Source organism: Hyperoodon ampullatus (assembly GCF_949752795.1).
Source record: "Hyperoodon ampullatus genome assembly, chromosome: 14".
Classification (NCBI taxonomy): domain Eukaryota; kingdom Metazoa; phylum Chordata; class Mammalia; order Artiodactyla; family Ziphiidae; genus Hyperoodon; species Hyperoodon ampullatus.
This window is the reverse complement of record NC_136927.1, coordinates 66,136,241-66,163,632: the sequence shown is the minus strand read 5'-3', so window position 1 is coordinate 66,163,632 and position 27,392 is coordinate 66,136,241. Positions and strand designations below refer to the sequence as shown.

General features: G+C 41.8%; 1 protein-coding gene across 2 annotated transcripts in view; it reads left to right on the top strand.

The window, feature by feature from the left end:
* The first annotated feature begins 13,455 nt into the window (after positions 1–13,455).
* The window catches only part of NDRG3 (NDRG family member 3), a 32,516-nt gene continuing 18,579 nt past the window's right edge, over positions 13,456–27,392 (top strand). Inside the window, exons 1-6 of one of the 2 annotated variants that reach the window (XM_079720182.1) lie at positions 13,456–13,961; positions 15,450–15,570; positions 17,393–17,455; positions 18,514–18,574; positions 19,622–19,708; positions 21,450–21,506. In XM_079720182.1, coding sequence (XP_079576308.1) covers positions 13,883–13,961; positions 15,450–15,570; positions 17,393–17,455; positions 18,514–18,574; positions 19,622–19,708; positions 21,450–21,506 — 468 coding nt within the window. In that variant the 5' untranslated portion in view covers positions 13,456–13,882. The remainder of the gene's footprint in view (positions 13,962–15,449; positions 15,571–17,392; positions 17,456–18,513; positions 18,575–19,621; positions 19,709–21,449; positions 21,507–27,392) is intronic. The other variant, XM_079720183.1, reaches the window with a different exon arrangement.

Sequence of the window (27,392 nt, the reverse complement as noted above, 5' to 3'; positions counted from 1 at the left end):
ATCATCATTGTTATTTCTCACATGTTTCTAAAACTTCACGTGTAGTATTTAATGTGTGTATATCACATGAGTAAATATGTTAAAAGATAACACTTGTGTATAATCAAATTTAGAAAATGCAGAAAAGTATGAAAATAAAGGTTTCCTATAATCCTGTTCCCTAGAGATAACCGTATTTTATTATATTTCTTTCCAGTTTTTACTTTTATATTCTGGTTATCAAAAGAGTATGTGCTCGGGCTTCCCTGGTGGCGCAGTGGTTGAGAGTCCGCCTGCCGATGCAGGGGACACGGGTTCGTGCCCCGGTCCGGGAAGATCCCACATGCCGCGGAGCGGCTGGGCTCGTGAGCCATGGCTGCTGAGCCTGCGCGTCCAGAGCCTGTGCTCCGCAGCGGGAGAGGCCACAGCAGGGAGAGGCCCGCGTACCGCAAAAAAAAAAAAAAAAGAGTATGTGCTCATAGTTGAATATTTGGAGAGCACAGAGAATTATAAAGTAGCTAGAGAAAAGCTCACAGTCCTAGAACCCAGGGGCAACCATGTTAATGTGTTCAGTGTTGAGATGTATGTCTGTGTGTATTATTATTTATTTATATTATTTATATTATTTATTTATTTTTATTTTGGCTGTGCCGGGACTTAGTTGCCGCACGAGGGATCTTTTTTTTTTTTTTGCGGCAGGCAGGCTTTTTGGTTGTGGCATGCAGACTTTTAGTTGCGGCATGCAGGCGGAATCTAGTTCCCCGACCAGGGATCGAACCCAGGCCCCCTGCACTGGAAGCGTGGAGTCTTACCCACTGGACCACCAGGGAAGTCCCTGTATATTATTTTCTAAAATACAATTTTTAAAACTTATATAATTGGTCACTCTGGATGTACAATTATGTATCTCCTTTTCTGACTTAACATTAGAACACAATCTCATTTACATGTCATTTTAAAACTCTCATAAAAATAATCTCTAATGGGGAACTCCCTGGTGCTCCAGTGGTTAGGACTTGGTGCTTTAACTGCCGAGGCCCGGGTTCAATCCCTGGTCAGGGAGCTAAGATTCTGAAAGCCACGTGGCACAGCCAAAAAAAAAAAAAAATCTCTAATGGCTGCCTGTTATTTCATCATATGGCTGTCCCATGACTTAACTATTCCATTATTTTTGGAAATTAGATTGCTTATAATATGTTCAGTTCACTGAGCATTTTTGTGCATAAATTTTACATACACGTTGGATTATTTCCTTAGATGGATTCATGGAATGAACACACTTAAGGCTCTTGGCATATCTTGTCAAATTGCCTTCCAATTCCACCAGAGGGGTACTCAAGAAATATTAATGGAAAGTGAAAAGCTGCTGTCTGCCACAATATATCATTCGTGTAGAAGATGCTGATGATGGAGTGAACTCACAAGACTGGAGTTCTTGCTCCTAGGTTAAGAACTCCAGGCCTGGCCAAGGGCTGAGTAATTTCATGCTGGCTGTTTAATTGCAGTAGCTCTTAGGAGGACTCATTTACAGAACTCTACTGTGAGGACTGGTTTTTAGTACCACAGTTCAAATGTATGTATGTGACTGCCTCTTCTAAAGGGGTATAAACAGCTTTAAACTCTTGCACGTCACTTGGTGAATGGGCACTATTACAAAATAAGAATTCAGTGAAGTAAATAACTGAAAGTGCCTTGCACAGAAAAGAGGTGTTTGGAGACATCTGGGATTCAGCCACCTGCTACAGTCTGTTAGAGAGCTTGACCAGTTCCACGCTCCTCCCCTTGCCTTGAAGGATGTGATTGTGGCCCCAGTCCCCCTTTCAGCCTGTTGTCCCACTGCTTCCCATTGTACACTCCACCCACTCCCAGGAAAACTAGAATTATTGCTGACCTACACATCCTTCTGCTTTGTGCTTTTCCTTTCTGATGGCCTTTGTTCACAGGTCCTCCCCTTGAGATGCATACCCATCCCCTTTTGGGTCTTTTCTCTTTTTTTTTTTTAACTGTTATTTATTTATTTATTTTCTTATTAGTTATCCATTTTATACACATCAGTGTATACATGTCATTCCCAATCATCCAGTTCATCACACCACCGCCACCACCCCCCGCCGCTTTCCCCTCTTGGTGTCCATACGTTTTTTTCTCTACTTCTGTGTCTCAATTTCTGCTCTACAAACCGGTTTATCTGTACCATTTTCTAGGTTCCACATATATGCATTAATATATGATATTTGTTTTTCTCTTTATGACTTACTTCACACTGTATGACAGTCTCTAGATGCATCCACGATTCTGCAAATGACCCAATTTCGTTCCTTTTAATGGCTGAGTAATATTCCATTGTATATATGTACCACATCTTCTTTATCCATTCGTCTGTCGATGGGCATTTAGGTTTCTTCTATGACCTGGCTATTGTAAATAGTGCTGCAATGAACATTGGGGTACATGTGTCTTTTTGAATTATGGTTTTCTCTGGGTATATGCCCAGTAATGGGATTGCTGGGTCATATGGTAATTCTATTTTTGGTTTTTTAGGGAACCTCCATACTGTTCTCCATAGTGGCTGTATCAATTTACATTCCCACCAACAGTGCAAGAGGGTTCCCTTTTCTCCACACCCTCTCCAGCATTTGTTGTTTGTACATTTTCTGATGATGCCCATTCTAACTGGTGTAAGGTGATACCTCATTGTAGTTTTGATTTGCATTTCTCTAATAATTAGTGATGTTAAGCAGCTTTTCATATGCTTCTTGGCCATCTGTATGTCTTCTTTGGAGAAATGTCTGTTTAGGTCTTCTGCCCATTTTTGGATTGGGTTGTTTGTTTTTTTAATACTGAGCTGCATGGGCTGTTTATATATTTTGGAGATTAATCCTTTGTCAATTGATTAGTTTGCAAATATTTTGTCCCATTCTGAGGGTTGTCTTTTTGTCTTCTTTATGGTTTCCTTTGCTGTGCAAAAGCTTTTAAGTTTCATTAGGTTCCATTTGTTTATTTTTGTTTTTATTTCCATTACTCTAGGAGGTGGATCAAAAAATATCTTGCTGTGATTTATGTCACAGAGTGTTTTTACTGTGTTTTCCTCTAAGAGTTTTATAGTGCCCAGTCTTACATTTAGGTCTCTAATCCATTTTGAGTTTATTTTTGTGTATGGTGTTAGGGAGTGATCTAATTTCATTATTTTACATGTAGCTGTCCAATTTTCTCAGCACCACTTATTGAAGAGACTGTCTTTTCTCCATTGTATATCCTTGCCTCCTTTGTCATAGATTAGTTGACCACAGGTATGTGGGTTTATCTGTGGACTTTCTATCCTGTTTCATTGATCTATATTTTCTGTTTTTGTGCCAGTACCATATTATCTTGATTACTGTAGCTTTGTAGTATAGTCTGAAGTCAGGGAGTCTGATTCCTCCAGCTCTGTTTTTTTCCCTCAAGACTGCTTTGGCTATTCGGGGTCTTTTGTGTCTCCATACAAATTTTCAGATTTTTTGTTCTAGTCCTGTAAAAAATACCATTGGTAATTTGATAGAGATTGCATTGAATCTGTAGATTGCTTTGCATAGTATAGTCGTTTTCACAGTACTGATTCTTCCAATCCAAGAACATGGTATATCTCTCCATCTGTTGGTATCATCTTTAATTTCTTTCATCAGTGTCTTATAGTTTTCTGCATACAGGTCTTTTGTCTCCCTAGGTAGGTTTATTCCTAGGTATTTTATTCTTTTTGTTGCAGTGGTAAATGGGAGCGTTTCCTTAATCTCTCTTTCAGATTTTTCATCATTAGTGTAAAGGAATGCAAGAGATTTCTGTGCATTAATTTTGTATCCTGCAACTTTACCAAATTCATTGATGAGCTCTAGTAGTTTTCTGGTGGCATCTTTAGGATTCTCTATGTATAGTATCATGTCATCTGCAAACAATGACAGTTTCACTTCTTCTTTTCCAATTTGTATTCCTTTTATTTCTTTTTCTTCTCTGATTGCTGTGGCTAGGACTTCCAAAGCTATGTTGAATACTAGTGGTGAGAGTGGACATCCTTGTCTCGTTCCTGATCTTAGAGGAAATGCTTGCAGTTTTTCAGCATTGAGAATGATGTTTGCTATGGGTTTGTCATATATGGCCTTTATTATGTTGAGGTAGGTTCCCTCTGTGCCTACTTTTTGGAGAGTTATTATCATAAATGGGTGTTGAATTTTGTCAAAAGCTTTTCTGCATCTGTTGAGACGATCATATGGTTTTTATTCTTCAGTTTGTTAATATGGTGTAACACATTGATTGATTCACGTATATTGAAGAATCCTTGCATCCCTGGGATAAATCCCACTTGATCATGGTGTATGATCGTTTTAATGTGTTGTTGGATTCTATTTGGTAGTATTTTGTTGCGGATTTTTGCATCTATATTCATCAGGGATATTGGTCTGTAATTTTCCTTTTTTGTAGTATCTTTGTCTTGTTTTGGTATCAGGGTGATGGGGGCCTCATAGAATGAGTTTGGGAGTTTTCCTCCCTCTACAGTTTTTTGGAAGAGTTTGAGAAGGATGGGTGTTAGCTCTTCTCTAAATGTTTGATAGAATTCACCTGTGAAGCCATCTGGTCCTGGACTTTTGTTTGTTGGAAGGTTTTTAATCACAGTTTCAATTTCATTACTTGTGATTGGTCTGTTCATATTTTCTGTTTCTTCCTGGTTCAGTCTTGGAAGGTTACACCTCTCAAAGGATTTGTCCATTTCTTCCAGGTTGTCCATTTTATTGGCATAGAGTTGCTTGTAGTAAGTAGTCTCTTAGGATGCTTTGTATTTCTGCAGTGTCTGTTGTAACTTCTCCGTTTTCATTTCTAATTTTATTTATTTGAGTCCTCTCCCTCTTTTTCTTGATGAGTCTGGCTAATGGTTTATCAATTTTGTTTATCTTCTCAAAGAACCACCTTTTAGTTTTATTGTTCTTTCCTACTGTTTTCTTTGTTTCTATTTCATTTATTTCTGCTCTGATCTTTATGATTTCTTTCCTTCTGCTAACTTTGGGTTTTGTTTGTTCTTCTTTCTCTAGTTCCTTTAGGTGTAACATTAGATTGTTTATTTGAGATTTTTTTTGTTTCTTGAGGTAGGCTTGTATAGCTATAAACTTCCCTCTTAGAACTGCTTTTGCTGCATCCTATAGGTTTTGGATTGTCGTGTTTTCATTGTTATTTGTCTCTAAGTATTTTTTGATTTCCTCTTTGATCTCTTCAGTGATCTCTTGGTTATTTAGTAACGTATTGTTTAGCCTCCATATGTTTGTGTTGTTTTTGCGGTATGTGGGCCTCTCACTGTTGTGGGCTCTCCCATTGCCGAGCACAGGCTCTGGACGCGCAGGCTCAACGGCCATGGTTCGTGGGCCTAGCCGCTCCACGGCACGTGGGATCTTCCCGGACCAGGGCACGAACCCGTGTCCCCTGCTTTGGCAGGTGGACTCTCATCCACTGCGCCACCAGGGAAGCCCTGTTTGTGTTTTTTACATATTTTTTCCCTGTAATTGATTTCTAATCTCATAGCATTGTGGTCAGAAAAGATGCTTGATATGATTTCAATTTTCTTAAATTTACTGAGGCTTGATTTGTGACCCAAGATGTGATCTATCCTGGAGAATGTTCCCTGTGCACTTGAGAAGAAAGTGTAATCTGCTGTTTTTGGATGGAATGTCCTATAAATATCAATTAAATCTATCTAGACTATTGTGTCATTTAAAGCTTGTGTTTCCTTATTAATTTTCTGTTTGGATGATCTGTCCATTGGTGTAAGTGAGGTGTTAAAGTCCCCCACTATTATTGTGTTTCTGTCGATTTCCTTTTTTATACCTGTTAGCAGTTGCCTTATGTATTGAGGTGCTCCTATGTTGGGTGCATATATATTTATAATTGTTACATCTTCTTCTTGGACTGATCCCTTGATCATTATGTGGTGTCCTTCCTTGTCTCTTGTAACATTCTTTATTTTAAAGTCTATTTTATCTCATATGAGTATTGCTACTCCAGCTTTCTTTTTTTTTTTTTTTTTTTTGCGGTTCGCGGGCCTCTCACTGCTATGGCCTCTCCCGTTGCGGAGCACAGGCTCCGGACGCGCAGGCCCAGCGGCCACGGCCCACAGGCCCAGCCGCTCCGCGGCACGTGGGACCCTCCCGAACCGGGGCACGAACCCGCATCCGCTGCACCGGCAGGCGGACTCTCAACCACCGAGCCACCAGGGAAGCCCTCCAGCTTTCTTTTGATTTCCATTTGCATGGAATATCTTTTTCCATCCCCTCACTTTCAGTCTGTATGTGTCTCTAGGTCTGAAGTGGGTCTCTTGTAGACAGCATATATATGGGTCTTGTGTTTGTATCCATTCAGCAAGCCTGTTTCTTTTGGTTGGAGCATTTAATCCATTCACGTTTAAGGTAATTATCAATATGTATATTCCTATGACCATTTTCTTAATTGTTTTGGGTTTGTTTTTGTGCGTCCTTTTCTTCTCTTGTGTTCCCACTTAGGGAAGTTCCTTTAGCATTTGTTGTAGAGCTGGTTTGGTGCTACTGAATTCTCTTAGCTTTTGCTTGTCTGTAAAGCTTTTGATTTCTCCGTCGAATCGAATGAGATCCTTGCCGGGTAGAGTAATCTTGGTTGTAGATTTTTCCCTTTCATTACCTGAAGTATATCATGCCACTCCCTTCTGGCTTGTAGAGTTTCTGCTGAGAAATCAGCTGTTAACCTTATGGGAGTTCCCTTGTATGTTATTTGTCGTTTTTCCCTTGCTGCTTTCAATAATTTTTCTTTGTCTTTAATTTTTGCCAATTTGATTACTATGTGTCTTGGCTTGTTTCTCCTTGGATTTATCCTGTATGGGACTCTCTGTGCTTCCTGGACTTGGGTGGCTGTTTCCTTTCCCGTGTTAGGGAAGTTTTCGACTATAATCTCTTCAAATATTTTCTCAGGTCCTTTCTCTCTCTCTTCTCCTTCTGGGGCCCCTATAATGCAAATGTTGTTGCATTTAATGTTGTCCCAGAGGTCTCTTAGACTGTCTTCATTTCTTTTCATTCTTTTTTCTTTATTGTGTTCTGTAGCAGTGAATTCCACCATTCTGTCTTCCAGGTCACTTATCCGTTTTTCTGCCTCAGTTATGCTGCTATTGATTCCTTCTAGTGTATTTTTCATTTCAGTTATTGTATTGTTCATCTCTGTTTGTTTGTTCTTTAATTCTTCTAGGTCTTTGTTTAGCATTTCTTGCATCTTCTTGATCTTTGCCTCCATTCTTTTTCCGAGGTCCTGGATCATCTTCACTATCAATATTCTGAATTCTTTTTCTGGAAGGTTGCCTATCTCCATTTCATTTAGTTGTTTTTCTGGGGTTTTATCTTGTTCCTTCATCTGGTACATAGCCTTCTGCCTTTTCATCTTGTCTATGTTTCTGTGAATGTGGTTTTTGTTCCACAGGCTGCAGGATTGTAGTTCTTCTTGCTTCTGCTGTCTGCCCTCTGGTGGATGAGACTATCTAAGAGGCTTGTGGAAGTTTCCTGGTAGGAGGGACTGGTGGTGGGTAGAGCTGGCTGTTGCTCTGGTGGGCAGAACTCAGTAAAACTTTAATCCACTTGTCTGCTGATGGGTGGGGCTGGGTTCCCTCCCTATTGGTTGTCTGGCCGAGGCAACCCAACACTGGAGCCTACCCGGGCTCTTTGGTGAGGCTAATGGTGGACTCTGGGAGGGCTCACGCCAAGGAGTACTTCCCAGAACTTCTGCTGCCAGTGTCCCTGTCCCTTGGTGAGCCACAGCTGCCCCCCTTCTCTGAAGGAGACCCTCCAACACTAGCAGGTAGGTCTGGTTCAGTCTCCTATGGGGTCACTGCTCCTTCCCCTGGGTCCCGATGCGCACACTGCTTTGTGTGTGCCCTCCAAGAGTGGAGTCTGTGTTTCCCCCCAGTCCTGCCGAAGTCCTGCAATCAAATCCTGCTAGCCTTCAAAGTCTGATTCTCTAGGAATTCCTCCTCCCGTTGCCAGACCCCCCGTTTGGGAAGCCTGATGTGTGGCTCAGAACCTTCACTCCAGTGGGTGGACTTCTGTGGTGTAAGTGTTCTCCAGTTTGTGAGTCACCCACCCAGCAGTTGTGGGATTCGATTTTATTGTGATAGCGCGCCTCCTACCATCTCACTGTGGCTTCTCCTTTGTCTTTGCATGTGGGGTATCTTTTTTGTTGAGTTCCAGTGTCTTCCTGTCGATGATTGTTCAGCAGTTAGTTGTGATGCAGGTGTTCTCGAAAGAGGGAGTGAGAGCATGTCCTACTCCACCATCTTGAATCAGTCTCCCCTTTTGGTTTGATTTTGTTGGGGTTTTTTTGTGGGGGGTGGGGGGTAAGGGGAAGATTGATTAAGTACTAAAGATAGAGGTGACTTTATTCTCATTTGGGGAGAAAAAAAGAATCTTATAGAAAAAGTTAAGACCTTTTATCACCACCCCCAGTCTCAGTTCCCTTTTCCCCTGTCACTAGAGGGTTTATTTCTCTGACAAGCTCTGTCATAGCATGGGCGTGACGGCTGCCAACTGTCCAAAATTCACATCCTTCCAGCTCAGCAGCCTCACTGCTAAGAGAAGAGATCTTTACCTGTAACTTGAGGGAAAAGGCTAGGGGAGGAATCTTATTGGCTTAGTATGGGTCACGTGTGTGGGGATCACATGCATATCCCTGGACTGCTCACTGTGGCCAGAGATTGGGGTGTCTGAATTGGCCAAACCTGGACCCCTTCCTACCTGGACTAGAGAGTCCATGTTCTGAAGGTGTTCTGGGCCGTTGCATGTGGGTTAAATAGTCATTCACTCTTTTTCTCTTCATTGTTAGCTAAGGCTGTGTGAAGAAGATATTGGAGTCGACTTTGAAAAGACAGATAGGAAAAGATAGATTTTATGTTGACATATTGCAGAAGAAGCTTTCACAAGAAGAGCATGATTTGTAGGAAGTCTGAGAGTGTGGGTAATTGAAAAGTAAAAGTCAATGTCTCAAAGAATATTGATTTAACCAGGCTGAAAGATCTAAGAGGTAAGAGGGGAGAGAGCTGAGGCTGGAGTCAGGGAGAACGTATTATAGAACTTTAAGAAGGAAAATATGATGTACTCATAGGCAGAAAGGCTGAGTAATTGTGGAGGTGGATTCTTTTACTATGGGATTAAATGAAGTCATGCAAATGAACTTTATACCACTACACAGGGGTAAGGCAGTGGGGGCATTATATTAAAATTTCCTATGTAATAAATAACAAAAACTATGCCCAAGGCTTATACAGTAGCCTGCTTATTAGAAACAGAATAAAACTCATACTAATAAGAATGTTGACATTTCCAAGAGTATGTTGTCCTACAAGTTTACCTAAACTGTTTCAGACTGGCCAGGGAGAGGAAGAAGCACTGATACACATGATGTGATCAAAATTTAACGAAGTTCAGAGAGGTATGACAAGTCAGATTTTGTAATAACTCTGGTGATTGCACATTTAGCAGAAGGAAAAGGACTCAGAAAAAAGGTGAACACTGATTATTATCAATTAATGGTAATATCCTAATCTCTCAACTACATCTTTGATTAAGAGGGAGAGGCAGTCTAAGATGGATTCTGTGTGTTGTGGACCGATACGATTTCAGGTGGTTTTATAAGCCTGGAGAATAAAGGATCATGTTTTAAAAGTGCATAGTCCTGGAGGTGGTAAGTAATCAGAGAATGCTGGGAAAGATCTATGACCAGAGCCTATTGGACACTTTCATTGTGCAGTCACACCCTCTAGAATGCTGGAGTGAAGGGTGAGGTAACTGGAGAAACAGCCTGTGCAGCAGCTTATAGTTGGCTAAAGCAGAAAGGTGGCAGCAGCATCACCCCAGCAGTGGCCTGACCACTGAATCAGCTCCATAGCCAAGGTCTCTGCACACTCATCTCCAGATGGAGACTTGGTCAAGCCATTCACATATAAGGTCACAAAGGATATATTTACAAATCCACATGGATGTGAGTGTCTCCTTTCTTTTCATATTACTTTGAAAATGAAGAGAAACCATAAGAGATACTGACCATCAAGGGTTGCTCCAAATAGGGCAACAGGATTGACAGATAGGGCCCAGGACTTGGCCTTTTGGTACTTTGGTCGCTACACAATTTGAGGGCATATTATGGGGAGGTAGGGGCTAAGATCTCCGTAAAAAGTTGAAATTTTGTAAGCCGATTTTAACTCTGAATTTCGTCCAGATTATGAAATGATGACAAAGTAGTTACTTTGCCCTATTGCCTCGTCTGCTTTTTTTTTTAAGGAATTCTTTAATTTTTATTATTTATTTATTTATGTATTTATTTTTTGGCCGTGTTGGGTCTTCGTTTCTGTGCAAGGGCTTTCACTAGTTGCGGCAAGTGGGGGCCACTCTTCATCGCGGTGCGCGGGCCTCTCACTATCACGGCCTTTGTTGCGGAGCACAGGCTCCAGACGCGCAGGCTCAATAGTTGTGGCTCACAGGCCTAGTTGCTCCGCGGCATGTGGGATGTGGGATCTTCCCGGACCAGGGCTCGAATCCGTGTCCCCTGCACTAGCAGGCAGATTCTCAACCACTGTGCCACCAGGGAAGCCCACCTCGTCTGCTTTTTAAATGTGTTCTCTTTTGCCCCATCTGTTTTATCCCCCTTTTCATCATCCTTCTGAACTTCCCTGACAGCTCACTATCCCCCACCCTCCACTTGGCACCCTCCCTTTTCCTGCACACACTATCCCCATCAATTACCAGGTCTTAGGAGGTCCTGCTAACCCTAGGGCCAAAGTGTAAATTGTTTTTTTCCTCAGTTCTCAGTAGCACAGCTGAGACCAAGCCAGGATATTTATGCAAGACTCTACTGAAGGCTTAGATATGACACAGGAAGGCTCCAGCAACTTGACTGTCAAGATGACAGATGGTTGCGCATTCTCTTCAATTTGGGTTCTCCTGTATTGTCACTCATCTGGCAGGGGCTGGTTTCTCCCTGTCTCCCTCCTTATTCTTTCTTTCTCTCAAGAAATGAAACATGAGAGAGATCGAAGCCTCCTTAAGTTCATTTTCGGAATATATCACCTCCCAGAAGGAATCAAGTCCTAACTTTAGTGTACATTCCTTCTCCAAGTTTTTATACTTTAAATATTTGTATGTAGGGACTTCCCTGCTGGTGCGGTGATTAAGATTCTGAGCTCCCAATGCAGGGGCCTGGGTTCAATCCCTGGTCAGGGAACTAGATCCCACATGCATGCCGCAACTAAGAGTTTGCATGCCACAACTAAGAGCCGGCGCAACTAAATAAATAAATATTTTTAAATATATATATATCTATGTATATGTAAACATATACAATCTGTATAGTGTTGCTTTTTTTAAAAATCTACATATGTAAGTCATATATCATATACAGATCCTTCTGCATTTCTACTCAGCATTGTTTTTTCAAGATTTTCTCTGTGTATTAATGCTTATAGTTCTAGTTCATTCATTTTGGTCTGCATCTCATTATATGAATGTCATAATTTATCAGTTTCCTTACTGATGACTAATTAGACTACTTTCAATTGTTTGACATTATAAATAAGGCCTCAGTGTATATGTATATATATCTGCACATATCTTTTTGTCTGTGTGAGTGTGTTTGAGAATCGCTTTAGATTATACCTAAAAGTAAAATTGCTGTAGGGTAGACATCTCTTAACTTTACTAGAAATTACCAAATTTTTCTCCAGAGTAGTCGTTCCAGGTTACATGCCTACCAATAGTGTATGAAAGTTCTTATTTCTCTACATCTTGGCCAACACTTGGCATTATCTGACTTAAAAATTTTTGCCATTCTGGTATGTATGAAATTGCATCTCATTGAATTTAATTTATACTTTCCTGACTGCTAATAGAGTTAATGTCTTCTTCTTCAATTTTCCATCACAGCATCCTATTTATTTCTTTCACAGCTCTGATCACAGGCTATTGTTATGGGTTGGTTGGTTTGTGTGTTTATTGTCTGCCTCCCTGTGTAGAATGTAATCTCTGTGAGAGCAGGGATCACATCTCTCTTGTTCACTGTTTTGTGCCCAGAGCTCAGTCCAGGGTCTGGTAGTAGGGGTTCAGTAGAAACGTAGTTGTTTAGGGAATGAGCCTGATGATGGTGGTGGAGGGGGTTCCTCAATAAGTGACGTTACCACGTGAGAAATGCTTATACAGCAACAGGAATTTATGTCTTTATATTCCTCCCATCCAAACCCTGTACTTTATTTCATAGCCAGTTCACAGTACCTGATTCTCTCCTTCATTTCTTATTCCCCCTTTTCAAGCCTTTGAAGAGGATGTAGCAAGCAGTAATAGAGAATAGCAGAAATATTGAGTCACTTGTGGTTTGATTTGCTAGAGAGATACCTGCTCGCTTGCAGCCCATGATTTGAGATATACTGACGTTCAATTAGTGTAAGATTGTTCTGTGCCCCACGTGAGAGAAGAAACCAAGGCTCTGATGAGGTTCATTATTAGATAGGAAATTAAGTTGGAAGTGCTTTGCCTTTGTTGGGATTCTCACTGACAGAGTTATTTTGTCTCAGCTACTATAACACTTCCTGAGATAGGTACAGACTTTGTCAGCAAAAATTCACTAGGCTAGGTGTGATAATTCATTTTTAAGAAATATAGATGTTGAAGAAGACTAGAATAAATCTCAGTTACTTTTTCTAGAGTCTCTTTCTTTTCTACCCAACCACTCTTAGTGCTGGTCCCAGTAGCTCTGATTTCATCTTGTTCTAGCTTTATTCAGTTCCTGAGCTCTGCTCTGGCTGCATCTTAAATTTTACTCATTGCCTTGGTTAGGACCCTTTAGGATGCAGGGAACAAACCCACCCAAATTGCTTAAACCAGAGGCAATCCGGGGATGTCTCAGAACTTAACAGCACACACAGCCGGAACCAGGAATTAAAGTGGTGGAAATGCCTACTATAAGCTCCCAAGTTTACTTCTCCTTTCAAGAGAAGAACCAAGCTGAGGATGGAATCTTAGTCCCAATTACAAATTCTCAGGGAAGGATGCTGACCTAGCATGGACCAAATGCCCACGTGACTCCAGTGAGCCATGGCCATAAGGTTATAGTCTACAGACAAGGCGGCCAAGAGCCACTCCTGTACTGTATGGATGACACAGAAGGGCAGCTCCCAGGGAAGGGGAGAGATTTTAGGCAGAAACACCCATAGGTGCTGTTGAAATTATCAGTTGTTGAACATGCATTTAGAGGCTCTGAAGCCTCTGCCTTTTTACCCAGCAGCTTCTTCACATCTTCTGCTTCCTTGACTTTCCTTTCCCCAGGTCTTACCTGGCTCCTCACTCAACTCGCTGATCTCCTTGCCATAGCCAGTTGCGAATACATTCTCAACAGATCCCTGGCTTCCCCCACTTAAAAAAGTGAGGGGCTTCCCTGGTGGCACAGTGGTTGAGAGTCCACCTGCCGATGCAGGGGACACGGGTTCGTGCCCCGGTCTGGGAAGATCCCACATGCCGCGGAGCGGCTGGGCCCGTGAGCCATGGCCGCTGAGCCTGCGCGTCCGGAGCCTGTGCTCCGCAACGGGGAGAGGCCACAGCAGTGAGAGGCCCGCATACCGCAAAAAAAAAAAAAAAAAAAAAGAAAGTGAGCTTTGTAGATAAGGTACATTTTTCCTTAGTTTGTTTGTTTATCCGGAAGGTAGGAATATTCTGTATGATACAACATCCCTCTAGTTGGCTTGTAATTCAGCGATGTGTCCTGCCCCAGCTAGTGGGAAACAGCAGTGAACTAGGTATTGTGAAACTTCAGTAACCTGGGAAGTCTGTTCTGCCCTTGCTGAGACCTTTATGTTCTCTTGTTACAGGAACATGATGTAGAAACAACTCACGGTATGGTCCACGTCACTGTAAGAGGCCTACCGAAGGGAAACAGACCAGTTATTCTGACGTATCATGACATTGGCCTCAATCGTATGTATTTGATTTTATACCTTCCCTATTTTATTATAATACATAATCTCTGTATATTTTTTTAAAACACACAAGAAACCCCGGTATTCTGATAAACCATAGGTTTTCTCCTCTCTGCCTTAACCTTCCCTCCTCATTGCTACATGTTAATGGCAGAATTAAAGTTCCTGGGAAGTATGCAGTTGAATGCGTTTTGGGGGGTACTGGGATTATATCTCACTTTGTGTCATATCTGCTAAAGGACTGAAGATTATATGATGAACTGGTTAAGAAAGTAGAACTGCAATTAGTTTTTTTTAAAAAAACAATCTGTGCTTTGGGTTTTTTCATATTTCGGGTTAGAAAATTCAGAGCTTGAACTTAACTTTGTTGTGAGCTCTTTAATAAATTAGTAAAAGTATTCTTATTATAGCCTGTCATGAGTGACTTTATTTAATTAATTAGTTAATTTTTAACATCTTTATTGGAGTATAATTGCTTTACAATGGTGTGTTAGTTTCTGCTTTATAACAAAGTGAATCAGCTAGACGTATACATATATCCCCATATCTCTTCCCTCTTGCGTCTCCCTCCCTCCCACCCTCCCTATCCCACCCCTCTAGGTGGTCACAAAGCACCGAGCTGATCTCCCTGTGCTATGCGGCTGCTTCCCACTAGCCATCGATTTTACATTTGGTAGTGTATATATGTCCATGCCACTCTCTCACTTTGTCACAGCTTACCCTTCCCCCTCCCTATGTCCTCAAGTCCATTCTCTAGTAGGTCTGCGTCTTTATTCCCATCCTGCCCCTAGGTTCTTCATAACAATTTTTTTTTTTTAGATTCCATATATATGTGTTAGCATATAAGTAACTTTAAATGGACTTTGCTAGATGGTAATATAAGATTCTGGCCCTAGCCCCAGGCATACAGAGTCTACGTGTTTTCTTTCACGCTCCTCTGGCTTTCAGAGGTGGCCTGCATTTGAAGTTATAGTCTAGTGCTGGAGCTTTTGTTGCCTCTTTAGCATGAGAAGGGATTTAAGCAGTTCCACCAGCAGGGTAGAAATTGAAGCAGAAACCCCTCCCTGCACCCCAGCAATTTTGCCAAGAGACACGGTCTTCCACATGGTGATTGTAAGCAGCCTAAGATACTCACTTCGGCCAGGTTCTTGGGATATGGTCAGTATCTCTCTGTTAGGTAGGGGAATAAGATACATGAAAAATGGCAGTATTATGGGTGTAAGACTGTTCTGTGAAACACCAGGATTGGTTTCCTCTTTGTAGACATTCTGTAGAATTGAGGATTACTTATCCTTTTCAAGTTGTTGAGATGTCTGGTAGTCAGCCTTTAGGGCAGCTTGAATCAGACAGATTGTTCAGACACTTCACTTTAGTGAGACAGTGATTAAAAGGGGGTGAAAGAGGACGATGATATGGAATTGATTGAGTAGAGGAAAACTGGGGAGAAATGGAGAGCTTGTGACTTATGAGTGTTTTGCTCTTGCAGATAAATCCTGTTTCAATGCATTCTTTAACTTTGAGGATATGCAGGAGATCACCCAGCACTTTGCCGTCTGTCACGTTGATGCCCCAGGCCAGCAGGAAGGTGCACCCTCTTTCCCAGCTGGGTAAGACCACAAGCAAGACCTTCTGGAAGACACGCACTCAGAGAGCAAACGGCTAAGCTCCAGCGGGAGCAGTGGCCGTGTGCTTCCCTCCAAGCTGGTTTTAGCACAGCCTACAGGTTATACTTGTCAACCGACCATCCGCATATTTTCTCTCCTTGTTCTGAGAGGACTATGTACAGTCTATTCACGAAAGCTGCGTGTTTCCCCATATCCAGGAATGGCCCTCCATGAATGGGAGCCAATCACAAGGCATTAGTGTCTGGAACACCCACTTCTCACTGTCTTTTAACCGTCTCCTTCCTCATCTGTTTTAAATCTGTCATTTTTGTGTCCCTCCCTGAAACTCCCAACTACCTAGGCCCGAACTCAGATCCCTCTGAGCTTCCTGGGAGCGCCTTCCCACCCTTACCTTCAATCTGGTGACAGGAATTTGAATATCACTATAACCATTTATTTGGAGGAGGCTGCCCTGTCAGCTGGAGGTGCATTTAACTGGACGTGGACATGGAGCTCTCAGCCTCAGCCTAAGCCTGCTTTGCATGGTGGAGTCACAGTCTCCCTGACTCTTCCCTGGACAGCATAATTATTGAGGAGACCTTGGAGGAGGAATGAAAACACAAGCTGTGGAATGCTAATTCTTCCCCTCTCCTTTACTCATCTCCAGAGCTGCCTTTGCCAGTGACTGCTGTGAAATAGACCATTGCAGTGTTAGAATAATAGCTAACACTTACCTAGTACTCAAACAGTATTCTTGTCACTGCATTGCATACTTTACATTTATTAACTCATTTAATCCTTACAACCCTATGGGATAGGTTTACGGTTATTCCCATTGTACAGGGTAGGGTATTAAGGCCCAGAGATATTAAGTACCTTGGCCAAGCTTACATAACAAATAAGTAATAGAGCTGGGATTTTAACCCAGGCAGTCTGGCTCCAGAATCTATGTTATTGACTACGTCCAAGCTATTCTGTCTCTTAAACACAAATTGGCCGGTGACCAGTTTATATCCAACAAGATTTAGATCCAGTTCCTTTTTTCTGTTTTATGTACAAATGGCTCAAGAGCACTCCAGTGCTTGAAGTGTTTCAAGCAGAGGCAGGCTGACGTCCCTGTCAAACGTAGAGCAGATCCTGCCCTATATGTAGGGGGTTGTTTGAAGATCCCTTCCATCTTTGATGCTGTAATTTCTATGGACACTTCCTACTTTTCTTGGATTCTTGGTCTGGGTCAGTTTCGGGCTTGCCTGACCATCTTAGAATCCAGTGGCTTAGATCATGAACCAAATTCAAAAGCAAATAATAAAGTAACTGGGTTATTCTAGGCCTAAGTAAAACAAATCAGCCTCTATGATGAGGAGCCCAGGATTTGCAACTGTGTGCCTAGGCCCAGTAAAACTTTGTTTAATTTTACACTTAGCTGCCTAAACCTAAGCAGCAGACCAAGAGCAGTAGGTTGACTCTTACTGCTAGAAGTTTACTGAGCCTGAACCCCAAATGAAGTGGTTATTAGGGGTTTGGAAATACCCTGGAGAGAACCGTATTACCTGTTCTTTTCAAATGGCTTCCTCTCGTCCCAGAGATTGCTCTTCAGGTTATAGAAACACGTAGGAGTTTTTTGTCTGTTTTTTACTTTCCTCTTAGTGTGGCAGTTGTAGAGAGTCACACAGCATGCCACAATCATTGCCGGGTACCACATCACCTCCTTTGAGCCTTTGGTAAAGGGAATGCTTTTATCTAAGAACCCTGTACTTTTCTAGCTGTTCTAGTGATGGGGAACTGTGATACATTCTAATTCGGGAGGTATCCTTCTGGATTTCAGGTACCAGTATCCGACAATGGATGAGCTGGCCGAAATGCTGCCTCCTGTTCTCACCCACTTAAAGTAAGTTCATTCTCCAGTTCTTTCACATGGTTTTTGTTTTTTGTTTTTTCGCACTTTCTACTATGTGTCTGATCTGGGGGATGTGACGATGAGCAAAACAGTATCGTCACTACCCTCGTGGAGTGTGGAGCTTACATTTTGGAGTGGGAAATAATTGACAACAAGTAAGCAAACAAATAGTCACAACTTACGTGCTATAGAAGTCAGTGGGGATGTTGTGATAGAGAATAAGGGCAGGGTGTACACAGATAAGGCTAATTGAGGATTACCTCTCTAAGAAGGAGTCCTTTAGATTGAGACCTGGAGGATAAAAAGGAGTTACCTAAACAGAGAGCCAGGACAAGAGGATTCCAGACAGAAGGAATATGTCCAAAAGGCCTGAGCCAAGTGAGCAAGTGGGAGAAAGTCACAGGGTGAAATCTGAGAAATAGACAAGGACCAGGTTGCACAGGTCTCACAGATCAGGTAAGAATTTGGGATTTTATTCAAAAGACAAAAAAACACCGAAGGGTTTTAAGTGCTATCCAATTTAGTCTTTTAAAATGATCACTCTAGATATGTAAATTGCACATCAGCAAAGCAATTTACATTTTTAAAAAGAAATTACTCCAGCTGTGGAGAGAATGGTTTAGAGAGGGGTAAAAGAGAAAAAGCAAGGGACCAGTTAAACTGTTACAACAATCAGGCAAGTGATAATGATAGCTTGGTACTGGATACTGCCCAGGGGATGGAATGGAGTAGGAGAAGGCAGATGGAAATGCTTTGAAGGTAGATTTGCTGATGGGTTGGATATGGAGGTATTAGGAGAGTGAGCTGTCAAGGATGACTCCCAGGTTTTAGTCATATTTCATTTAATCCTTAAAATCAACTTAGAAGTAGGTGGTCATATTCTTGTTTTATAGGTAGGGAACCCAGGCTCAGGAAGTTAAAGAAACCTGACCAAATTCTACATCCAGTAAGCATCAGAGCCAGATTTGAACCCAATTGCATTCTTTTCATTATGCCATCCTACCTCCAAATGAGTTAACCCTGTCAATGTTGGTGTGTCCCATTCACAGCCTGAAAAGCATCATTGGGGTTGGAGTTGGAGCTGGAGCTTACATCCTCAGCAGATTTGCAGTAAGTACATGGAGGATTAGTCTCAACACCCTTGAGGCACTGCCTAGGTCACAGCTCTTACTGCTGTGTTAAATGACAAGGAACTGTTGTGAATCTTATGTCAGTTTTTCTATAAATTCTGTCAACAGATACAGGTTTGTATAAGGCCTTGCTTTGTACTTATAGCACCTGAAGAATAACAAATGAGGGCAAGATATCATCAATAAAAATAGTTCTCAGAGAATACTTATGGTGGAATTTCTTACAACCATTAAAATTTTGTAAGAAGAGCTTGTAATGATATGCAATTCACATACACCATAACCTTAACAAAAAGGTTAGAATACAGATGCACATAAAGTTTGTCATAGGCATAGGAAAGCACTGAAAGAAAACATGAAAATACTAACAGATTGATGTTGTGTGGTTAGATAATATGAGATTTTATTTTCTGCTTTTTATAATTTCTCTGTTTATCAAATTTTCTATAGTGAGCATAATCGGAGGGGAAAAAGTAAGCTGGAAAGTTTTTAGTTTACATAGAAATGTTCTTATTGATTTCTATTTAAGGAACTCTTTCCCAAATGCCTCCTGGGTGAAGGGTGGTCTTCTGGAGGGTGGTATCACCAATTCATGTGGTTTTAGAAAAAAACTTAAGAAGTTGCTCTTGGGGACAAGGTGTATGAGTATGAAATAGCCAGTCTAAGCCTCAGTAGCCCCTTAGGCCATGTAGTCCCAAGGGCACTGCCCCAGCAGGGGAGACCCACCATGAGCTAAACAACTGTAGAGATAGCAGGTGCCGTCCTCTGCTGTGGAAATAAAAACCATCTCCCCCGTAGATCTTTGCCAGGCGAGATCATCTGATGGTAATTTAGGAAGCTGGTTTTCCAGATGCTAAGCTAGATTTATAGAGCTATTTTTCTAAATATCCTCCCTAGCACCTCTCTGACCTTTCTTACTTTCAACTCTGAGGCATTGAGGCCTTGTAAGAGGTGACTAACCATGCTGCAGTATTTTTAGAAGAAGCTGAGAGTGGGGCTCTTTACTGTTGTCTTTGTCTTGTTTCAGCTCAATCACCCAGAGCTCGTGGAAGGTCTCGTGCTCATTAACGTTGACCCTTGTGCCAAAGGCTGGATTGACTGGGCAGCTTCCAAAGTAAGACCAGTGTCCATTGGCTCATCTCTTGGTCCCTTCTCAAAATGGCTTATCTGGTTTTTATTTTTATTTTTTCATTCATACGGTCAAGGGCAAGAAGTTTTAAGTATATAGCTTGATGAATGTTTACACATGTAATCACCACTTAGTCAATATACAGAATATTTCCAGCTCTCTGCTTAATACTTCCTCCCTTTCCCAGAAATAACTGTTATTCTGACTTCTACCACCATAGATTGGTTTTATATATTCTTAAACTTCATATACTTGGAATAATAGAATATATATTCTTGTGTATCTTGCTTCTTTGATTCATCATTGTGAGTCTCAGTCACGAATGGAATACTATGCAACCAAAAACTTATGGGTTTTTTTGGTTATTTAAGGAAATGTGAAAATTCTCATGTTTAAAAAAACAGATAATAAAATTTTGTTAAATACATATATGCATTTATAAGGAAAATAATTTGCTACCGGTAGTTACATCTTTGGCTGGTAGCATTACAGATGATTCTTATTTTTATTTTATGTATTCTATGTTTTCCTAATTTTCTATGATAAATATGTAGTGCTTTCATAGTTACTTTAAAATATTAAACTATTCCACCTGCCAGCAGACCAGATTCTAAAAAGTTTATCCATTCCTCCCCACATTTAACTTCTGGAGAAATGATGTATTTCCTAGCTTTGGATGAAATATATTAACAATGCTATTGCCAGATGCTATGGAAATTCTTTCTTACAACCTGACTTATTTAAAATTTGTTTTAATTCCTATCTAGGATGTGGGTACATTAAAACTTACCTGAACACTCTTAATAACGTGATACAACCTAGTAAAAATTCTTATAAAGCTTTAGAATGACCTTATGAGTATTAAACATGAAATGAAATAGGTTATTAATTCTTATTATCTTTAATGTATAACCTGTGGATCATTGATAACCCATGTGAAGATTTCTGGGCTTCTTTCTTCCTTAATCTTTCTGGGACTACATGATCCTGCTCCACCCATATCCACATCTGTCCCCCTGATTTCCTCTTGTCCATCTCCACCCCCAACTCAGTACTTCACCTCTGATCCAAGGCAGCAGTAGGAATTGAGCATAAAATCAACAAAGAAGGAAGGCTTAAGGAAATCAGCAACATAATTTGAGATGGAAATTTTTCTGAAAATAGACTAACAGTCTGCAGATTTACACAGATTGATGCATTTATTAGACTGTGATGTGCATAGTTTTGAGATGGGAAAAATTAGGAGAAAAATGTTCAAAATGCAAGAACATTCTGTAAACATAGCAATTTCCTCCCACTAATTGAAACGAAGATAGCAAAATTAAAAGAAAGAGAAAAATCATTTTTTCTTTTGGATGGCTTGGGAGTAGTTGTAAGTCATTCCTTATTAACTGTAAACCCAGCGTAACTGCGGAAATACAGGCAGGAATGAAGCAGCTAATAGCTGTGAGTTCTCGGTCCCACGTTTTCAAAGAAGTAATGGCAGCATTTCTTCTAGCCACCTATTTCAAAGCAGGCTATATTATTACCCTGGAAGGAAAACTTTTCGTTTTTTTCTGACTTGTTCCTTGTTCTCAGGTTTCCTGGGACCACCATCTCACGAAAATGTGTGACACTGAGTTGTGTTGTTTATTTGTTGAAGGATAACATATATACAAGAAAGTGCACAGCTTGATAAATTTTTACCCATGCTAACTCCCTTGACACCAAGTTTTTATCTTTGTAGCTCTCGGGCTTGACAACCAATGTTGTGGACATAATTTTGGCTCATCACTTTGGGCAGGTAAGTGCCTGTGCCAGCCAGGAGAGGGGTGTGTTTACTGGCTTGTGTGCAAAGTCTTACTCACCTCAGGAAAGAAGGGGTGCCCCAGAACTCACCTGATCCCAGTGGGTTACCACTTTCAGTGCCGTGTGAGATGCACGTGGCCCAGCAAAGGCCAGTCTTAGGGGAGAGGCATGAACTCAGTGCCACGTGGCTCTCGGCATTTGGAGAGAGGAGAGAAGGCAGCCCCCACCGCCGACCTGTTCCCTGTGAGCAGATGCCATCTGTTCATGTTTGACAACATTATGTGCTTCACCAAGCATGTCTGGAGCCAAAGTGAGGTCTGGGAAGGGCTTCACAGAAATAGAAGTTTCAGAGAAAAAGAAACCAAGAATGTTAGTGCTGAAAGAACCTTAGAGATTATCTTGTTCAAACCCCATGTCTTACTGGTGAGGAAACAAGTCCACGGAGGAAATGACAATTATATGGATAATTGTTACGTGAAAGAGGGGATCCCAGTCCTCTTTTCAGAGAGAAAGTGAGTTGGATAACAGAAGTCTTACACCAATTACAATGTGTGTTTTCTCCTTCACCACCAAACAATTCTCAGACACCAGCTGGGTGTCCTGCAGTTCAGCTCAATGATGCCACTGTCTACCTGGAGATAGGTCAGATCCAAAAGATGGGGGCTCGGTCCTAACAACCAAGCCACCACCACTGCTCCCCCTTCCCCCACTTCAGCCACCAGTTGCCACTCCAGGTTGTCACCTGTGCTTCTGACCAACCAGCTATATAGATCAGAGGTTCCAACAACCCCCTACTTGGGTTCAGTTAATTTGCTGGAGCAGCTCAGCAGAACTCAGAGAAACATTGTACTTACTAGATTACCGGTTTATTGTAAAAGGACACATGACTCAGGAACAGCCAGATGAAAGAGATGCATAGGGCAAGTCATATGGAAAGGGGCACGGAGCTCTCATGCCCTCTAGGGTGCACCAGTCTCCCAGAACCGCCACGCCTTCACCAACCTGGAAGCTCTACCAGTCCCGTCCTTTTGGGGTTTTATGGAGGCTTCATTACAGAGGCATGATTATGTGGTAATCAATTCAATGGCCAGCTCCTCTCCCCTCCCCGGAGGTGGGGACTGGGTGGGATTGAAAGTTCCCACCCTCTACTCACAGGGGCTGGTTCCATCTAGAAGTTACTTAGGGGCTCTCCTAAAATCACATCGTTAACAAAAAAAGATACCTTTAGGGCAGATAAAAAGATATCAATCTCATATCAAAAAAAGATATCAATCTCATCAGTTTGGAAATTCCAAGCATTTTAGGAGCTCTGTGCCAGGAGTGGGATGAAGACCAGACACATACTTCTTTTTTTTTTTTTTTTTTTTTGGGCGGTACGCGGGCCTCTCACCGCCGTGGCCTCTCCCGCTACGGAGTACAGGATCCGGATGCGCAGGCTCAGCAGCCATGGCTCACGGGCCTAGCCACTCCGCCGCATGTGGGATCTTCCCAGACTGGGACACGAACCTGTGTCCCCTGCATCGGCAGGCGGACTCTCAACCACTGCGCCACCAGGGAAGCCCCCCAGACACATATTTATTATTATAAATCAAAACATCACAGATGACCTATGAAGAAGCAATAAATGAGCAATGAGTTTGGGGAGCTGTGAGGTGTCTGGAGTTGGGGAGATAAAAACAATATAAATAGGAGTAATGCGGGCTCAACTGTAGTCTCTGTACTGAAGGAAAATGGTTGGTGGGGAGAAAATTAGCATTTACTGAGTACTCATTCTCTGTAAAGCACTTTGACAAGTACTTTTAGGTACAAACTCAGTTATTTTTCATGTGGTTCTATTAGACTTATTTTAAAATGGAGAAACTAAGGGCCAGAGAGGCAGCATAACTTGCCACCATTGTCCAGATGGCAAGTGGTTTGAATGCAGGCCAAGCTGACTCCAAAGCCCATAGTTTTTTTCTTTCATTGAGATTTTATTTTATCAAAGGTACAAATTCACACATATTTTAGAGTAGAGATGTTCTGCAGGGCTTATTACAAAGAATCTGCCACCCTATTTCCTTCTTCTTAGATTAATTCTTTTAGCTGATTCTTTTGGGTTTTGCCTCTTTAATTAAGGTATTTACTTGCATATAGTAAAGGACACAAATCATAAGTGCATCTCAGTGACCTTTTATGTTACATACATATACTCCTTTGTAACCACCACCAAATCAAGTTACAGAACATTTCCATCATCCCCAAAAGTTTCCCTCATGCCCTTTCCTAATCGCTATAATCCCCCTCCCCAAACAAGGTATTCACTATTCTGTTACCTCTATACATTATCTTGCCTGTTCTTAAACTTTATATAAAAGTAATTACAGTGTACACTCTTCTGGGTCTGGCTTCTTTTGCTCGGTATAGTCTTTGAGATTCAACCATGTCATTGTATGTATCAGTAGTTCATTCTTTTATTCTGTGTAGCAGTCCATTGTTATATACCATGAATGTTCCTATGAACATTTGGGTTGTTTCCAATCTTTTGTTTTTGTTTTACTATTATATTTATTTATTATTTTTTTTTAATTTTATTTATTTATTTTTGGCTGTGTTGGGTCTTCGTTGCTGCACGTGGGCTTTCTGTAGTTGGGGCGAGCAGGGGCTACTCTTCATTGCAATGCGAGGCTTTCTCACTGCGGTGGCTTCTCTTCTTAGAGCACAGGCTCTAGGCACGTGGGCTTCAGTAGTTGTGGCATGTGGGCTCAGTAGTTGTGGCTTGCGGGCTCTAGAGCGCAGGCTCAGTAGTTGTGGCACATGGGCTTAGTTGCTCCGCGGCATGTGGGATCTTGCTGGACCAGGGGTCGAACCTGTGTCTCCTGCATTGGCAGGCAGATTCCTATCCACTGGGCCACCAAGGAAGCCCTGTTTTACTATTATAAATAAAGCTTCTATGAACATTCTTTTCTCTTTTTTTAAATATTTATTTATTTGGTTGCACTGGGTCTTAGTTATGGCAGGCGGGCTCCTTCGTTGTGGCATGCAAACTCTTAGTTGCGACGTGCATATGGGATCTAGTTCCCTGACCAGGGATCAAATCCAGGCCCCCTGCATTGGGAGCACAGAGGCTTACCCACTGTGCCACCAGGGAAGTCTCCTATGGACATTTTTGTATGTGTCTTTTTGGACATATGCTTCCATGTCTCTAAATATGCATATATTTCCACTTGTTGATTTTTCATTTGTAGGCATTATCTGTTGGCATTCCATTATGAAAGATGATTTCTCTCATATACACATACACACCGACCCCATGACACACGTTTGTGTTTTCCACCGCTCCATCCTCCCACTATAATGTAATTTGGATTAGATCAATTTCCAGCATTTACACTAGCATATAAATGTTATTCAGAGCTGAGCCACGACAGATTTCTTTTTCTGTACATTTCCCCTTTACCCAGTGACAGTGTTAGAATTTTTAAGTAAGGGCCACTGGGGGGACACTGCAAGGTGATAGTGGCAGGAAGGCACTTCCTTTCCTTTTTAAAAAAATTTAAGGCTTCCCTGGTGGCGCAGTGGTTAAGAATCCGCCTGCCAGTGCAGGGGACATGGGTTTGAGCCCTGGTCCGGGAAGATCCCACATGCCGCGGAGCAGCTAAGCCTGTGTTCTACAACTACTGAGCCTGCGCTCTAGAGCCCACGAACCACAACTACTGAGCCCACATGCCTAGAGCCGGTGCTCCACAACAAGAGAAGCCACTGCAGTGAGGAGCCCCCACACTGCAATGAAGAGTAGCCCCCGCTCGCTGCAACTAGAGAAAGCCGCGCACAGCAACGAAGACCCAACACAGCCAAAAATATATTAAAAAAAAAAATTTAGCCCAAGAATCAGGGCTTGCCATACAGAAGGCCTGGTGACACTCATCTCAGCAGTCTTCAGGTCACACTTTCTCCATCCTGTGGGCTGTTTCCAGGGTCCAGTCAGGAGAGAGAAACCACACACTTTGAGTTGAGAAAATTTAACATAGAATATTGTTAACTAGTAGAAGGTTGCTTCCTTCTCAGAGAGGTGAAAGAGGACTCTCAGGTGTCTAAAAGTAGCAGGTGGAAACCAGCAGCTACTCCTAGGTAGAGTGCATGTGGACACTCAGGGAACTGTGGACTTAGTTGGGCCCACCCCCACCAAGCCTGACAGTCATGCCTCTTCAAGGAAGGTAAGGTTTCCACAGAAAGTACAACCAGGCAGGAGTGAAAAAACTTGCCAGAGGGTAAGGGCTGTAACTGGTCCATAGAGCCACTCACCAGATGAGGGAGACATTTGTCTAAAATAAGGTCTGAACAGCTGCAGAAGCTCCAGAAGCTGCAGCTGGATGGGGGAGAACCTGGGCCTAGGGTGCAGCTACAGCTTTTCTACGAGAATTCCTGACACCTTGAGCCAGTGGCTCCTGTGCTAAATTTTAAAAAGGGACTGGCAAACGGAAAATGTTTATGCATTCTAGCTCCAGTACTACAAAGAACAGTGGATCTGAGGCTGAGGATAACTGGCCTAGGTTCTTTGCCCAATGGCTAGTGATCCCTGTCTGTCCGAATTTTATAAGGGTGGATCACTGAAAGGCCTGTGTACACCAGGTGAGGCTTATCCCTTGGGTGATTAGACTGGGCCATTTCCTTGGGGAGCCCCTGATGTCAGCAGCTTTAGGTCTCTTCTCTGGGACTGGTCAGATTCCCCAGATAAGCTTTGAGGTTACACACCAGACACTAATGTTAGTATTCTTGGAGCCAAGTTCAGAAAAAGACAGAGAGCCTCAACATTCAGGCTTTAAACTTTCACTTTTCAGTATGGTGTATCTACCCATCTGGGCCTGTGGTCTTCCAGATCAAAGACCTTGTGTTTTATTGTTTCCAGAGAATAGACCGTCAGTCTTCTTCTGAGGTGGGAAAAGGGAAGTCCCCCAGAATGCAGGGGAGGGATCTGGAGCTCCGGCTGCTTTATGCTTTGTTCCCATTGGACCACAGGTGCAGATAATTAGAATGATCATAGTCTTTGGTTTGTAATACACCCTCATCATTCATTGGTCATGCACATAACCCACTTTTATTTAGTTAATTAGCTAGTTATTTTTAATAATGTAATAAGCACCCAAGATATTACCACCCAAAGCAAAAGCTAGGGTTTGACAGTAACCTGCATCTAACCAAATGATACTCTGAATTAACCTGTCCCCCTGCTTTTCTCACCCTGAGGAAACTATCATCTTTTGTCAGCCCTTTGTTTTCCTTTATGATAGTGTTACTGAATTTATATGTGTTCTTTTACATTATGTACATATTTCTAATTATAAAAGGATATTATGCTGATGTAATTTGGGAAACTTTTTTCACTTAAAATTGCCAAGATTTATCCACATTACTGCTGGATGACTGTGAACAGTTTTGTATATGCCTCCTGCTTTATTCGTACAAAAATCCATCTTGGGTGTAAGTTTAGGAGTGGAATTGCTGGGTCTTAAGTGTTCATATATCATAAAATTCAGACTTTTAAGGTTTAGTGGTTTTTAGTATATTTATGGAGTTGTGTAACATTGCACTATCTCATTTCAGAACATTTCCATCACCCCAAAAAGAAACACCATACCTCTTAACAGTCACTCCCTATTCTCCTTCCCCCTGTACCTGACAACCACTAGCCTACTTTCTGTCTCTGTGGATTTGCCTATTCTGGACATTTCTTAAATGGAATCATGTAATATGTGGCATTTGTGTCTGACTCCTTTCACTTAGCATGTTTTTGAAGTTCATCCATGTTACAGCATGTAGCAATACTTCATTCCTTTTTATGGCTGAATAATATTTCGGTGTATGGATATACCACATTCGGTTTATTAGTTGATGGACATTTAGG